Source organism: Alosa alosa, chromosome 4, assembly GCF_017589495.1.
Source record: "Alosa alosa isolate M-15738 ecotype Scorff River chromosome 4, AALO_Geno_1.1, whole genome shotgun sequence".
Taxonomy (NCBI): Eukaryota; Metazoa; Chordata; class Actinopteri; order Clupeiformes; family Clupeidae; genus Alosa; species Alosa alosa.
The window spans coordinates 13,207,056-13,224,097 of record NC_063192.1 but is presented as its reverse complement, the minus strand read 5'-3'; the positions used below and the strand labels follow the sequence as shown (position 1 = coordinate 13,224,097).

Genomic DNA, 17,042 nt, shown 5'->3' with positions numbered 1-17,042 from the left:
TCAATCATTATGTTAAGCCCACCTAACGACTCTATACACGATTTCATTGGCCTGATTAAGTTTCGATTTCTGGAGCTCACAAGCCAACGGAGAGTTGCTAGACTAGCCCTGGCAGCAAATGTAATTTGCGGCCGCTAGGGGCACGTCTAGATTTCTAGGCTAAGTGAAAAGTGCATTGCAGTAGTCTAACCTGCTAGTGATAACGGCGTGAATTAGTTTTTCTGCATCTTGTTGAGTTAAAAAGGGCCACACTTTGGCAATGTTTCTCAAGTGGAAATAGGCTGTCTGAGTAACTTTACTGATATGGGGCTTAAAACTTAACTCTGCATCTAAGATGACACCGAGGCTTGTTACTTTTGGTTTGACCTGGTGCGCCAAGTTCCCCAGATTACTAAGAACAATATCTCGCTTTAGTTTTGGTCCAACCAAAAGTACCTCTGTTTTGTCATCATTTAGTTTCAAAAATGTTTTGCTCATCCACTGATTAATGGAGGTTAGGCATGCAGTGAGGGAGCAAAGGCCATCTGGGTTAGTTGGCTCCACAGAAATATACAATTGGGTATCATCTGCGTAGCTGTGGAAGTTTACATTATGCTGACTTATGACATTTCCCAATGGAAGCATATATAGGGAAAATAGCAGGGGACCAATGCAGCTCCCCTGGGCCACACCAAAAGGCAAGTCATGTTTTTCAGATACATGATCTCCTAGACTGATATAAAAATCTCTGCCAGTAATGTAGGTTTGAAACCAGTTTAGAGCATTATCAGAGAGACCCACCCACTTACCGCCAAGAAGTGAATTAGGATGCTATGATCAATGGTGTCAAATGCCGCACTCAAATCCAGAAGAATAAGGATTGAGACTTTGTTTGAGTCAGTAGCCAGTCTGAGATCATTGACTATTTTTACTAGAGCCGTTTCTGTGCTGTGATTTGATCTAAAACCTGATTGGAATTTTTCAAGGATACTGTTTTCGTTGAGGAAGGTATTTAACTGATTACAAACAACTTTTTCAAGTACTTTGCTCAGGAACGGTAGATTTGATATAGGCCTGTAGTTGCTCAGATTGGTATGGTCAAGATTTGACTTTTTAAGTAAAGGTTTCACAACAGCGGTTTTAAAAGCAGTTGGAAATATACCTGTTTCTAATGAGGTATTTGTTACCTTGAGAATAAAGGGAGCTAAGCTATCATATACTTTTTTGAGGAATCTAGTAGGGATTGGATCTAAAACACATGTTGAGGAGCCGGTTTGAGTTATAATTTTACCAAGCTCAGATTGAGTAATAGTGCTAAAGGACCTTAATTTTGGGGGGCTGTTTTTGGGTGTACTATCAAACATATTACTTGTGTTACCAATAGCCTCCCTTATAGAAATGACATTGTTTTTGAAGAAGTCTGCAAAACAGCTTCTCTCCTCCTTAATGCTCCTGTTACATACTGTATATAAACATGCATTTGGATCACAAGGACATAATTGTATAATACACTGTGGCTTGGACAATTATGAGTCTGTACTGGCAAGGACTTCATATTAATAAAGCATAGAAGTAAAAAGGCAAGCTGAGGAAATCATGAAAGTAGGTTATTACATTGAGTTTGCAGATTTGATGCAGGCTAGCCACTGGTATTTGCACAGGCATGTCCTTGAAAATGAAGAAGCCTATTTACAATAGAAGTACACATTTTGCTGCATGAAAAGAGTCCTTATTTAAAAGCAAGCTTTTCCAATTAAATTATTTAGCCTTATTTATTTGTGGTCTTTTCAGTATCACATGTTGTTGTCGCTGAAAAGTCATATGACACAATGTTTTAGACTTGGATAAAGGAACAGAAATAATGTGTTTTTTATTCATACCATCAGTGTGTAGTTGGCACATTGTGTGCTTATTATTGTGATGGCTTGTGTTTACTGTTTGATACGAAAACACAATTTTTACGAAGGTGTGAAGAGTTACAGTTTTTTCTGATTGCTTACGTAAGCACATTTTTGCAAAACTCTACACACAAATAGGAAAACCTTTCACCAAATCAGCAAAACATTGTAGTTCTCTTGCAAAAGCTAACACAGTGGTTCTCAACCTTTTTTCAGTGATGTGAAATATTTTTTCAGCCAAGTACCCCCTAACCAGCGCACAAGAATTACCGCTACGCTTCAACCACTACTCCATCGTTTGAGTTTTGACAGTGATTGACAGGTGATGGCGGGTGGCATGTTGAATGTGAATAAATCGCTTTGGTCTCTGGATCGAGTGCTGATACGTCAGTCCATGGCGGTCGCTGACCGGCTTCGATCCATGACCACACTCGGCCGAGTGTGGCGTCCTCCGATTGCGCCTTCCGGATCTCCTCCCTTGACATCACGTCCACCGGCGACTGCGCGTCCATGGCCCCAGCTGCCGCTCTGCAGTGCTGCGTTGTGGCGTTGGGCTGCGGTGCGTTGTCTCCGGTCTCTCGATCACTGTAGCTGGTAGCGGAAGGCGGCGAGACGACCTCGGGGTGCTGCTGGCAAGTGTTGACTCTCTCGCTGGCATGAAGCTGGCGGGCGGTGGCTCTCTTGATGGCGCGGCGCTGGCGAGCGTTGAGTCTCTCGCTGGCGTGCTGCTGGCGAGCGCTGGCACCCTCACTGACGCGACGCTTGCGTTGAAAACAGCGACTCTCTCTCTCTCTGCCAGCGGTGATGCAGCCTGTAGCCGACGAGCGGGCTCTCCTCCCTCCGGTGGCAGTGCTGGCACTGGTCTGCTGCACACGGACGCCTGGACAGGACTGGAAGGCGACCCGCCCGGTGTCGAATCTCCATGTCGTAGTCCTGGAGCGCCTCCAGCCAGCGAGCCAGCTGGCCCTCTGGTTCTTTGAAGTTCAGCAGCCAGGTGAGCGATGCATGGTCCGTTCTCAGCAGGAACCGTTTGCCGTAGAGGTAGGTTCGGAAATGGCGCACTGCCACCACCACAGCCAACAGTTCTCTGCGGGTCACGCAGTAATTCTTCTCCGCCGGCGGTCCAGTGGCGGCTGAAGTATCGACCACCTGCTCGCCCTGCTCGCCTGCTTGAGAGGGCGGCGCCCGGCGCCTACGTCACTGGCGTCGGTGTCCAGGATGAAACGGCAGTTGAGGGTCAGGGGAAAGCGAGCACTGGGGCCTCACATAGCTCCCCGCGCCGCCGAATACCGCGTCGCACTCGGCGTCCACTTTCGAAGAGCTGGCCTTTGTCGTCAAACGATGCAGCGGGCTGGCGACTGTAGCAAAGTCCCGGATGAAACGCCCGGTAATATGGCGCCAGGCCCAGGAAGCTCCGCCCAGCTCAGCACCATCAAGCGAACAGGCCAACGTCTCACCGTCTCCACCTTAGCTGGGTCGGTGGCCACTCAGCGGCCCCACGACATGGCCCAGGAATCCGGTTTGCCTCCGGAACAGGTGGCACTTTTCGGTGCAGTTTGAGCCCAGCACCCGTATGGCGTCGAACACCTTTTCCAGATGTCCTATGGCACCGGTGAAGTCTGTTGCATGACACAGGATGTCGTCCAGGTAAACCCACGCAGCATGTTAAGTGGAATGCCCACCAGGACACGCTCCATCAGCCGCTCAGTTAAGCTGGCCCGTTGCATAGGCTGAATGGAAGTACCGGAACTGCCACAGCCCTTGCCCGATGGTAAACGCTGTCTTGGCCCGAAGCTTCGGGGCTAGCTCAATCTGCCAGTAGCCACTGCGTAAGTCCAGCGAGCTAAACCAGCAGAAGCGGCAATGCTGTCCAGTGCATAAGCCAATGCGGGGAGCGGGTAGGAGTCTTTCCTGGTTACCTGGTTGAGGCCTGTAGTCAACACAGAACCGCCCACGAGCCGTCCTTCTTCGGGATCGAGTACAGCCGGCGCAGCCCAGGGACTACTGCTTGGCTCTATCACTCCTGCTGCGGCCATTTCCTTGATCTTTTCTTCAGCTGCTTGTCGTTTTGCGAACGGTAAGCGATGAGGCTGAAGTCGAATGGGCCGGGCATTTCCGGTGTCGATATCGTGTTGGACCAGGCTCATTCGGGTGCAGTCCTCATCTCTTGCGGCAAAGATGTCGGTGTACGCTGCTAGTAGTCTCAGCACCTGGCTACCCTGTGCTTCACTCAGCCCCTCACAGCTACGAGTGCAGAGTTCATTCACGGCTTGCCTTGTCTCTACAAAGGGCCGCGCTCTCTGAGCGGAGAGTGTTGTTTGCTCAACCCGCTCTCTTGGCTCCTCCCTGGTGGGCGTGAGCTGAGCAGTGGCGGCCTCAGCAAGCGGACCTGGATGAGACCTGTTGTTTTCGCGGGCTTGAGTTTCGCGGGCTTGTGTGTGTGGGGCAAAGTACTCTTTCTTGGTTAAGCTTCCTGCGGACTTGTGTGGAGCGAGTTGGAGAGTTCTTCTTCGTCGGCGCCAGCTCTCCGCTTCATGCTCTGTTTTCCCCGCCATGTGCAACACTCGCTGCTTTCGTCCCCAAGTGTAGTGTGAACGGGAAATGTCCACCACAGCCCCCCCCCATTTCTCTAGCACGTCCAGGCGAGAATGCAATCATCCTGAATGCTAGCCAACCAAAGCCCGGCGGCCCGTCTCACCGTTGATGCACCGCACACCACTTTTGTCCATACAGTTCCGCTCGCTCTCCGGTAACTGTTGTGATCGCAGCGTTTTGTCTTTTCCCAGCCTCTGGGTCTGGCTACCAGCATGCGGGTAAGAGACCGGGCGCACAAGCGATGGTGGAGCCAGTATCGATCAAAGGCGACACGAGTCCGTCTAGCGTGCAGTCCACATACAGTCCTCTGGTTTGGCGAGCCCGGCCCAGCCGTATGCAATCCATAGCCCCTCCCACCGTGCCACCGTCTTCTAGTAACTGGGGCGCTGAAGTGAGGTGCGAGCTGGGCAGTACCAGCGATGTGTCTCCGCTCGCTCGCCACACGGTGGCATCCGTCTCCAGCTGGCGGCCTCTTCCCACTTTAAGCGTGGGCGGCATTGTGTGTCGTGGTCTGCCGCGTCACCTCCAGTTCCTCCTCGTCTTCCTCCATCAATGTCTGGCGTACGCAATGCCTCGACTCTGTTGTGCGGAAGATGTTTTCCACCCATTTGGCTTCCGCGAGGGCCGCGGACAGCGAGCTGGGGGCGCTCAGGCGAAGGTGTTCTTTTAGCCGCTCTGGGTGGATGCCTCGCACAAACGCTTTCAGTGCCATATCTTCATGTAGACCCTGGCTGTACGTTGGGTAGCCCCGCCGGGCATACAGCTGCAGGTCAGCCGCGAACTTGCCCAGTCTCTCGTCCTTGTGTCGCCGTCTGGAAGTGAGTTGTTCTCTGGTATCGCTGATGAAGATTCTCTGGCCGAATCGTCGTTGCAGAGCTGCTTCGATTGCGGTCCAGCTGACTTGCTCCGCCGGTGGCAGGTCTTCTAATACTTGTAGTGCGTCCCCTTCAGAGCCAACGCCACCTGTACGCCCGTTCTCTCCACTGACCAGCCATTCAGCTCGGCTGCCAGCCGGACCTGTACCAGGTATGTCGCCAGCGGCCTTTCGCCATTGTAGTGGGGCAACTTTACGCTGGGGCGCCCTTCTACCGCTGCCGTCACACCGGGGACCGGCCGGTTTCCATCGCTCCCGTGTGGAGCGGGTTCAAGTGGCGGGATGCTGCCATCAGCCCGGTTCCTTTCCTCCTCTTGCTGGGGGCGGGTCTCTTCGTCACGGTCACGCTGCAGGCTGGCTCCGTCTGCTGGGCCCAGCAGGTGGCCATGGGCGAGCACGCTGTCGAAGAGCCGTCTTGGCAGGAAACTCATCATCGCCAGGGCATCAGTTGCAGCTTTCTCCTCCCGTCCAGTAGGGGTCGTCATCCCACTTCTGACACCAATGTAACAATCTTGCAAAGTTGTCTCAGAATGGTTTTATTGGTTACGCACCAAAACACACAAACATCATTACACAGGCAACAAAAAGGATGTCAATTAAACAAGCACGATACACAAACAGGGTAGTCACATACAATACACGGGGTAAACACATGAGGTACAACATAAAGAAAGACTACACCAGCTAACACATACATGACAAGGTAAACACGATTACTCATACTAAAACCAACATCAACATTACACACTGCACAGCATTATGGGAGTTCAGTCATGAACCAGCTAGGCTCCTAGGCTCAGTTCACTACAATACAGACAAGTGTTGTCTCGTTGGAAAGCCCCACTTCTGCTCTGTCACGCAATAACGGTTTCATCTCGCTGCGATGAACAGTTGGAGCAATGTAACAGAGAAGAAAGGGTGTGTTTTTTGACGCACTTTGCGTCAATCGGGTTCTAAGGGTTAAAATCTCACATACCCCCTGGAGTGCCTTCACGTACCCCCATTTGAGAACCACTGGTCTACACATATCCCACCCTTCCTCGGAAAAACGTCGACATACATTGAGCCAATCATGTGGTGTGATGTGAATACATTGTGCCAATCATGTGTTGTGAACTCGCCACTGGAGCAAGATTGGTGTCGTGAAGCCTTGCGCACCGCATTTCTGCCGAATAGGATGCCCGATGAGTGCCCAAAAAGCGTTGCAATATGGCAGCGAGTGGAGGGACTTGCATAAAAGGACTTTGGTGAAACTAAAGGCTATAATTACCACACCTGAAATTTTATTTAGAAATGACTTTGGCTGTAATCAAGTGTGTTGTGAAATTGATATTGTGCAAACATTTGAAAGGTAATATTATTAAGAAGAAACTTAATATTATGATGAAGAAACTTACTTAAAATCACAAAAAATTGAAAGTGGGCACGTAATATGTAAATTAGGATGGGTAGGACATCTTCAAACATATTGGTCACGAAGAATATCTGTCAGTGAGGTCATATTCATCAGATATCATGGTCATCTGTCAAAACGTAAATCTCAAACCAAAATGTTACAGCTACTTTGTGGTACAGTACATCATAGCATCTAGAGAATTTCTGCATAAACAGATTGGAAGACTTTCAGTTTGACTTGGACCTTGGATATTTTCATATAAAGCATCTGTCGGCCACTTGAATTTGATCGAATTGTAGATAAGCACAATATTAATTTCTGAATTAAATGATCAGTTATTGGATATTTTGTTTAGCCAGTTCTTTAAAAAAAACATTGGGGTGAGAGTAGTCTGAATTGGGTTCTGGAAGTTTCTTCAAGCTCATCCATTGCACTCATATGCCAGCCGTGAGTGTTTCCAAGCCCGTGAGGTCGTATCCATCAGGAGTGCATGTATCTTGCACAAGCTGACTTCTCCTACGACTGCAGCTCATTGTGGCCCAGGTGTCTGTGCACTCACTCTCCTTAGTCAGGAGATGCTCTGCTTGAGCATTCATTGGCTCTTGTCTCAGACCTTCCCCAAGGTGCAGGATGGAGTGACAGAGCACTCTGCTAGTGACCTCTTCAATGAGCTTCTCCCCACAGAAACAAAGCATAGAGGTGAGAGGGTTTAATATCCTCTATTATGCTACAGGGTTCACATTCATGGTGAAACTACTGAAGGCTTTTATTGCCACAGCTGAAATTTTATTTAGAAATGACTTTGGCTATAATCAAGTGTGTTAAATTGATATTGTGCAAACATTTGAAAGGTAATATTATCAAGAATAAACTTAATATTATGATGAAGAAAAAAATCACAAGAACTTGAAAGTGGGCGTGTAATATGTAAATTAGGATGGATAGGACATCTTCAAACATGTTGGTCACGAAGAATATCTGTCAATGAGCTCATATTCATCGGATGTCATGGTCACCTGTCAAAAGGTGGCAAAATAGGGCCCTTTATTTTCCCCCGAGTGTGCTAGTGCATTCATTGGCTCTTGTTTCAGACCTTGCTCCTGATAGCGCTGGCAGCCTTTTCAATACCCTTACACTTAGAAAGTAAAAATTACTTTCTTTTGTCTGCATGGACCCTCTCTACAGTATCACAGAAGTTTAATGATATTTTGAGCCTGGTCAGTGACTTTAAGTAGCCTGGTCAGTGACTTAAAGTGAGATATGAACTACTTACTCTTTGGTGGCTATGCCGTCGATTTTGTTTGGCTGTGACAGGCGAACACTTTCGAAAAATAAAATTCTTCCACTAACTTCGTGAGACTTGGTCTGAAGATCATGTATGTCAAGTAAAAAAAAAAACAATCTCAAAAGGTCTAGGAGCAGGAGCTGGCCACAAAATGGGATGAAGGGAATAAAACCAACAATGGTCTGCTTTCCTCTATTATGCTCCTTCATCTTTAGGAAACACAGTAACTAGAGGGTTTCATACACTGTCTTTTCTTTTCCAATCAAACTAGAAGTTTTTTTTAAAAAAGGAACAATTGTACAAAATGTCCTGTTTCAGACTTTATTGTCCAAGCAGTTTTGAAAGGAAATGCAATGTGAGGGCATACAAATTATTACATATTCTTTGTACGTAAAAAGTGGAGCACCATGGAGTGGTGGCTAAAGGAGAATATGGAAATTACAGAATACTTTCTAGAGAGATTATATATTAATTTGTGTACATGCATGACAGCGGATCTCCAAGCGTGAATGCGCACACTTATACTTTCTATCCTTGTGGGTTTAGCACTTTACCAATGAATAGAAGTCAGGCAATTTACTTTGACATAGCTAGCTTGCCCCAAATCCTACTGTATTGCTACATGTTATTTAGTTGCAAAGCTATATTCAGGTCTTACTCAAAGCTACTCAGATTAACGTTGTTTTGGTCCCATGCAAACGAAAGTTTACAATTATTGTCATCCAGAAATAGAATTTAGGCTGTTCTTAGATCAGAGATGTCCTAAGCCTTGCAACACTGCCCTGAATCGAAAGCAAAGTGGTGTTACTGTATACGTATTATTTCTGCTTATTGTCCTTTATCAAAACGAAGGCACATGGCGTTGCTGTGGAGTTTAGAGGATTTATTCTTATTACAAAGCACTACATACATGCACTTTATATGTACAGTTAATGTTACATTTTTTACATTCTGTTTACAAAGTATGAAAAATAAAGCTATTATCTCATATGCGAAATATCTTAATTTTAAGTGCATTCAGAATACCTCAATGTCATACTAGACATCTCCTAGAATATTTTCAGGACCTCTAGTGAAGACCAGTTGAAGATTGTCTCCTTGAGAAGATTTTTAAAATGTCCTCTTTCAGTTATACTCAAAAAAGTTGTTAAATTCCTTGTGCTAGAGAGAAATTCCCAGTGTCCGATCAAACACCAAGCCAATTTAACATTACACAACATGACAGGATACAATAGCAATTCACAACTGGCTGGCAGCAGTCACAAATGCGCCACATGTTGTAAAGGCTGCAAAAGCCTTCCTTCACAGCCAGGCTTGGAATTTCACCATTCTGGAGGCAAGGCCACTTGGCCTTCAGTTGGGCATATTTGGTGGGGGGCACAAAGGCCACATGTCAGGGCACCAAGGCCAAAGTTAACTATACAGTAGTAGGCTATAAAAATGATCAAAGTTTTATTTAGCCTATTCACTGCAGTAGACCTGCATCACTGTATGAAACATTACAAAAACATGAAACATGACATATTACATAGAACTGTAAATCATCTGATCATCTAATATTTACAGATATCTAGGCTATATATAACAATTATTTTATATTTGGCCTGTTATAAAATCATGTATTGAACAATTTAAACACAGCTCAGCTTTAAGAAACTCAAATAGCCTAGATGCATGCTTAGCATTTTGTGATCATTAGGCTAAGGCTACTTTCACAAACTCAGTCAGCTGTCCTCTGATTTACCAATATCTAGGCGATATTTGTAACATTTATTTTGTATTTGGCCCGTTATGAAATCATGTTGAACAATTTAAACGCATTGTAAAACTTAAAGCCCAAATTTGGAAACATCCATGCATGTCGAAATTTACTGCAAATTCAAAACTGGATTACTCTGGAACGGCTAACTGTACAGGGGACCAGGGTTTTAAATTGACTTTTTTGATCACCAGCCAATGTGGCTGGTAACTTTCTAAAGTTACTAGCCAATCAGAATTTCTATTAGCCAATTTTTTTCTGGTGAAAATAAGGGAATTATGAGTTTATGAGATGAGTGTCACTGAATGCATTTGATCATTGTATTAACATTGTTGGCATGAATACATACCACAAAATATACACAGAAAGTGAACTTCACTTCATTTCATGTTTGGGATCTCTATCTATCTATTTCTCTGTCAATATCCTCATCCCCTGCTTCATTCCTATTCTCGCCCCCATAAGTCTGTCCCAACCACTGCCGCATTTAGTTTAATCTTAACTTAATAAAAAGGAGATATCAATTATCATCAACAATGACAAGCCAGCTAGAACCTGCCACTCGTTTTCTCTCCCTCTCCTGCACACTCAGACGCGTTCTCAATTAAATGCAGTAGCATAGGGCCTATGTTCAAGTTGGATCTTTATAGAGAGGACCCGAAAAGTATCATCTTTATGTAACATGCTGTTGGTGCATGTTGACATTGTATACTTTCTCTAACAAGAGTGAAAAACAGTTTGCAGTACAGCTACTATTTATTGGCTAAATGTTGGTCCCTCCTCTGTCTCTTGGTGCCCTATGCACAGTGCGTGATGCATGTGGTGGTGGTGATAACTGATCAGGCTACCTTTTTAAAACGGAAAAATTTTCGCCTACAAGCTCCTCTCGTTCCATCTTCAGCTAACTCCATAGACAATAAAATAAACGATCTTGCTGCTTCAGGTCTCCGTTACATGACATCAGCCCCCCACAAAGGAAATAGGTAAACACCATGCGTTAATATTTCGTAATGCATTATGCATTTGTGTTATGTACATGTGTTAGGTACTTTTTACTTTACTTTACTGGCTAACTCCCTACTCTTTCAGTCTATGCTCCCTGCTCTGGCTCCATTCGTTCTTCTATTTTTTTTATTCGCGTTTAGACGAGCATTCTCAGGGGGAAATCTTTGTTTATATGAAGACGCAAGAGTATGTGATATTCGATTGGATATGCATTCCAGACCGCTGGGTGGTGGTGTGATAGAACCCCGGTACGTCACGCGCAGACATTCTAATTTGACAGTTTAGCCAGAGAGGTAATCAAGGATCTTTGGTTTTTGGCCGTTTAGACTGAGACATAACCCGGGTCGTCTTCAAAACTCTACACTCTGGAAGGAGTCTTCAGATTTTTGCATCTTCAAGCCCCGATGGCGGGGTCGCCGTGTAAACGAAAGGCACTTATGATAAAATATTTTGTCGTCTTCCTTAGCAATCGTTCTAGTATAAACGGCCCCTGAATTATATTATTTACTTTTTTCGCGAACCGTTCAACTAAGCAATTATCGGGTAACATTGTTTAAAAGCTGAGAAAAAGCTCTTTCATGTGATACTTGTGATGTCTGTGTGATGAATAGGCTACTTCGCGAGTAGTTCAACTGAGATGAATGGAATTTGGACGCACTTTCTTTCTTGCGCTGTCACTTTCTCCACTGCGTAAAATAATCAATTAATTTGCGCTGTGAATGCTAAGATTATTTTGACAGGCCACACAGGCTAAATAAAAATCGCTATTAGTAGGACGCAAAGCAGAATATTGAAAGAAGGGGGCACCAAGGCCACCGTGGCCTGTAAACCTCTGATTTTCAAAGGGGCCTCACGGCCAACGCAAGAGGCAGCACAACAAGTTCACAGCACAACATGCCAGTAGCCTGAATGCCCAGCAAAAGAACCAAAGCAGCAAAATACAGACTTGGTGAGCATGCTTATTCCTCTGTGATGTGGGCTCTAAGCAAAGCCAGTGTGAGTGAAATCTGAAAACATACATTAGTAACTTTCTTTAGCTATAGTGCTTTTATAGCTAAACAGCAGAGAGCAAAGTAAGACATATCCACTCTCAACAAAACCCTGAGATTAATGCAATCACATCCAACAAAATGAAATAAAATGAGATGAAATAAAAACAGTTCCCTTATATTCAATCTAAGCAAATATACAACATATTAAAACTTAAAGGGGTTATGTGTAGAATTCTGTTGGTTTCAAGTTGTCTTGAACGCACTGATGGCAGGCAATCTTCCATTAGCTTGCATTGTATTCAATACTCCACGCCACTGAGGCACAAAATGAGATGAAGACTCACTTTGCAAGAGAGATGGCCTGTTTCTGGTAGTAACTTAAGTGGATATGGGCAAATCAAAGCATTGGTGTTTTTGTCTCTACTAAACGGTTCAAATAATCAAAACATCATTTTTTCACACACATAGCCGCTTTAAGATTCTTGCAGCAATCAACAGCTGGGATATGAGGGTGTGCTAATATGAAGGGCATCGGTCTCAGCTGGGGCTTGGTGGGTCGGAGACTGAATCCAGGGAGATCTCCAGATTATCCCCCACATAGTCAGGAGAGGAAGGGGTCTCTGGAGACTCTGCCTTGTCCACTCGGCTCTGCAGGATCTCCTGCGGGGTCTTGAGGAATCTGTATTTTAGAATTAGATTTTGGAATTGACAATGTGTCAAATTGAACTCATTGTAAATGTGAGAAATTAATAGATTGATTTGGAAATGAACACATTGACATGCATGTCAAAAATAACATTTTAGTAATTTTAAAATAATGTATCTAGCATCCTCACACAGTTTAAAAGACAAACATATAATCATGATATTGTTCAATGCATTCCTGTCCTACCACTCTAGTTATGCTGTAACATTAAAAATATTAACAATAGGTAAATTCAACTGTCCACTTACCTGAAAAGAAGTTTTTGTCCAGCTTCTTTTTTGATGATATTAAGTTTGTAGTAATGTCGAAGGGCCCTAGACATTTTCTCATAGGTCATATTAACCCTATTCTGAATGAAGAGAGTAAATTCAAAGTCATGAAGATCAGTAGATTATAATTACTGTCCAACTAAAAGTCTGGTTGCTTTGATGGCCGTTGCACAAACCTTTTGATTCCCCCATAGTCGGGCAAGCCCATTTGGGTCTACTATCCTAAAAACCATGGTTTGTGGATCATCCCACTTTATGAAGCTCTCATACCGATTGTCTGAGAGCAATTGGTAAACATAATCCCATAGGAATCTGCAATCTAAGGGGGGAGGCACATAGAGGATAACAAGACAAATCAAACATTAAACAGCATCATAGGAACACATTAATGTGAGCCTGCAAGGCGAAACCAGTCGCTTTGGTAAAATTTACCAAATTAATTTATTGTGCTCACATGAACGGACATAAACTAAGCTTTCCAACGATATGTATATCTAGGGTATTGCAAAAAGTATCGCTGAGATAACTGCGTCCAAAGTTGGCATGGTTCTTCCATCACAATACGCCAGAAGAGGAGAAAATCACCTTTTTAAGTAAATTGTCATGTGCGATAGTGTGAGGGCACAGTTATTACAGATAGGGTTAAACAGTCAAAATGTATGTTTTTCTGTGAAATTTGTTCAGAATATGAAAGTGTAGACTGTATACTGTGGAATTATGCGAAAACGTGAAATTCGACATTTTAACCCGTATGTTTGTTTATCGTAGATTTTCTCAAAATAGCACCGTGCGCAAAGCGACTGGTTTTGTCTTGCAGGGTCATATATAAGGAACAGGCTGAAGTAAGGAGTAACAAGTCATGAGCTGCACAAAAGTACTTTCACTTTCTCTTTGTGACAGACAGACAGACCCACCTCTTTCATCTAAAAAAGAGACGGAAATGAAAATGCAGCGCTTGTACCTGCTATCTTCCCATTGGCTTCTGCGGGTTGTGAAGCAATAGCTGGTTGATCTATCCAATTGGACAGATTCAGAGGTTCCTCTCGGCCAGCAGGGTTTATTTCCTCTGTCTGGTTCCCAGTGGTCAGGAACTTTATCTCTCCTGTGGCAAACTGGAGACCTCCTTGGAAGTCTGCGAACAGGAAGGTCAGAGACTAAAGCTGAGGGTTTGGCAAACGGCGTCAAAAGTGGATGTACAATAGATATCATCAATAGATAGCGAGGGCTACACAAGTTCTCCAAAAAATAACAACAATTAATTATTATTTGTTTGCATGGCATATGGGAGGAGTATGGATGATGCTTTTGTTTAGCCTAAGTGACACTGACCTGGCTGAACCTGCTGCGCAGGGTTGGTGTATGGAAAAGAGGAGGCGTCCCCAGCATCCAGGTAGTGGTTAGACGGGGACACGCCTACTGCTCTTGAGTGTGGGTTTACTGGGCAAATAGGAACAGACCTGCTTGAGATTAGAGGGGCTAAGGTTGGAGAGATGACAACACAGAAGAAAGAAAGAAAGAAAGAAAGAAATGTAATAGATAACTTCAAACATCACAAAGCCAAGTGTTTCCTTCTGTCACCCAGAAACAAAGCAAAAATAAAACTCTTTACTTCCTGGAGCTTTACGGTAGTATACTGTAGCTGGTCTAGATTCTTTTAAACAATGCTGGGACCTGATAAAGCAATACTAGACTTCCACTTCCTGAACCTGAACTTTGACATTTCCCCTGGTGGTTTACTGGCAAATCCAATACTGGCCAGCCATTTGGAGTCACACCCCCTGGCACAGGTCCTAGCTTGTACTGAGTCAACATCCACACTACAGAAGTCACTCATTCTTGAAAGAATGGCTGAAGTTGAGTAAGCAAGACTACTATTTTTTTAAACACTTGCCCTACAATGTCATCATGTGTGTCATATAACATGTAGTACAATGTTTAATCAACTCATTAGTACCGCTTACTTCCTGATGACACACAAGCATTGAATTTCATTGTAGCACAGCTTTTAAATGATAAAGTACATGAGTACAACAAGGCATGTAGAGACCACACCATAAAAACAAAAGAAACATCCTGATGTCGTGCAAGTGCCTTGAACAATATTGCAAACCTCATACATATATGCTGACTGTGTAAGTTCTTAGGCAACATCGTACACAAAAAAATCACTGCCTTTTAAGTAAAGTATATTAAACTGATCATAGTCCTATTATCAGAGGTGAGCTACTGACCTATGGAACTGCTTGTCTGTGCATGTGCAGTCAGTAGGTGACTGGGCGGAACTGTGGGACTGTTGAGGTTTTCAGAGCCAGTGGCAGACAGTGCTCCCCTACGCTGCTGTTTCACGTACTGAAGGAGCTCATACAAGACATCACCTACGAGAGGAAAACCAGAGTCAGTCTGTCTCCTCCTGAAACTGCATCACAAATACTAAAAATAGACAATCAGAAAGTTGATATATACAGTAGGCTTTAGCCTATATACTTTAATAGTTGGTTATTATTGTGAGTCAAACATGTTATATACAGCAGCATTCTTTTACTTAATTCTCTTTAATATATTTAGAAATGAAAAAGAGATGATTAAGGCTGGTAACCTGAACTGGGGCTACGCAGACGGAAGTCTTCTTTGGTGAGGAGACACAGAGCTTTGCCATTCATCTCAAACTTCTCCTGATCCGTTTTACGGAGGGAATACTCCTTCTGGGCCCAGCGCAACCAATGGCTCACATCATTCTTATCCCATAGTGATGGATTTATCCCTATAATTAAGAAAAAATGGCTATGAGGGCATGTTGTATATGGATAAACATGTACAATGCAATTCAGTGGATATAAAGATATTGTAATAGATAGTTTTATCTTTATTAACATTTCATAGGTGATAGGCTATGTCAATAGGAAAGGCAATATGTCAAGATGGGTGATATGAAAGGTGATCATCATAAATAGCTGCATTTGGCCAACTGATACAGTCCAGTCATGGACTTATATATATTTCAAAGTCAAAGTCAAAGTCAGCTTTATTGTCAATTTCTTCACATGTTCCAGACATACAAAGAGATCGAAATTACGTTTCTCACTATCCCACGGTGAAGACAAGACATATTTTACCAATTTAAGTCCACAGACAAACATAACATTCAAGTAAACAAAAAAGTAAGTAAATAAGTAAATAAGAGGGCACATATAATAATGAAAAAAAAAAAAACATTTTGGAGAATTTGGAGAAGCTAATGTGCATGAGTGGAGTTCCAGTTAGATTAATCTTTGCTGAGTGTGTTATGTAGGACAGGAATGCATAAGGTGGAGATGGGGTATATCTTTTTTTTTTGTTAGAGGCTACTCACTGAGTCTTCCAGGGAGTGTACAAAGTTCCTCATCTGAGCCACAGACGGGGCTCGCAATGTTTGGACTGCCCATTTGTGCTCCGTTTCCTCTATACTCTTGCTGAATCCAGAAGTTAGTAAGTTATTAGGATGTCCTGACATTCTAATGTTTACGAGAAAATACGTAAATAGCTCTGTATCTTTTTATATCCAAATGTTTACTTTAAGTGAGATACGTTTCTGAAAATCGTAAATTACTGAAATAAGTCTTTACAAATGTTAAGTAAATTGATAAAATGACAAATTAAGTAAGTTAGAATATTACAAATGGAGGAAGAAGCCATGGTTATTTTGCTCTTTCTGTTTTACAATGATTCAACAAATAAAAACGAAACAAACTGTGTCTTAAGTGCCTTGCTGACTTATGAAGATTACAGAGAATTTCCTTCAGCGTCTTATTTCAAAATGTCTGCATATTTCATTTTTCTATTAAATTATAGGTGTTATAGCCACAGGACAAACATTTTCCGTGTAGCATATGTAAACTTACCTGGAGTAAAGGTGGCGGTGAGGAACCGTCACTCATATTCCAGAGGTTGGGTAGACTAGCTACACTAGATTAGTCAGTCCAATACTACAATATTTCTTATTTTGACTTTTAGTGATACATTTCACCATTTCCCACATCCAACTTGAATTTGTAAAACTACAAGCTACATGCACATTCTGCAACAGTGCATTCTAGCTGGATCGCATGGTTTTTTTGTAGGCTATCCTTCCGGGAAATGAAATCGAAAGAGACCGGATCTGCTTATGGCGCTGTGTAAGGCACTAAGGCAGTTTCAAGGCTGGATCAAGGTCAACTGTGTCCTCCGATTTCAACATTATCAGACTGTGCCACAACACGATAAATTACTGTAGGATAACCTATAGCCACCTGTATATTATAGGGTATA

At 43.5% G+C, this 17,042-nt stretch overlaps 1 protein-coding gene across 2 annotated transcripts; it reads right to left on the bottom strand.

Annotated features, from left to right (window-relative positions):
* Nucleotides 1-11,623: 11,623 nt before the first annotated feature.
* On the bottom strand, nucleotides 11,624-16,857 carry etv7 (ETS variant transcription factor 7). Of its 2 annotated transcripts, none has more exons than XM_048241646.1 (9): nucleotides 16,637-16,857; nucleotides 16,108-16,207; nucleotides 15,355-15,519; nucleotides 14,990-15,133; nucleotides 14,088-14,195; nucleotides 13,720-13,890; nucleotides 12,935-13,077; nucleotides 12,738-12,838; nucleotides 11,624-12,462 (listed from the first exon to the last, which is right to left on the bottom strand). In XM_048241646.1, exons 1-9 carry the CDS (start codon nucleotides 16,670-16,672, stop codon nucleotides 12,321-12,323), a joined length of 1,110 nt encoding a protein of 369 aa, XP_048097603.1. In that variant the 5' UTR covers nucleotides 16,673-16,857; the 3' UTR covers nucleotides 11,624-12,320. The 2 variants fall into 2 exon arrangements, with proteins under 2 accessions (XP_048097603.1, XP_048097602.1); XM_048241645.1 differs by having other exon boundaries at nucleotides 11,625-12,462; nucleotides 14,088-14,234.
* Between the last annotated feature and the right edge of the window lie 185 nt (nucleotides 16,858-17,042).

Excerpts from the sequence above, each read along its gene's own strand:
- etv7 (XM_048241645.1), bottom strand. The coding sequence starts at position 16,672 with ATGAGTGACGGTTCCTCACCGCCACCTTTACTCCAG. Across the intron at positions 16,208-16,636 it reads CACCGCCACCTTTACTCCAG|CAAGAGTATAGAGGAAACGG; the intron begins GTAAGTTTACAT and ends TTCTGGATTCAG. Across the intron at positions 14,235-14,989 it reads ACAGACAAGCAGTTCCATAG|CCCCTCTAATCTCAAGCAGG; the intron begins GTCAGTAGCTCA and ends CTCCAACCTTAG.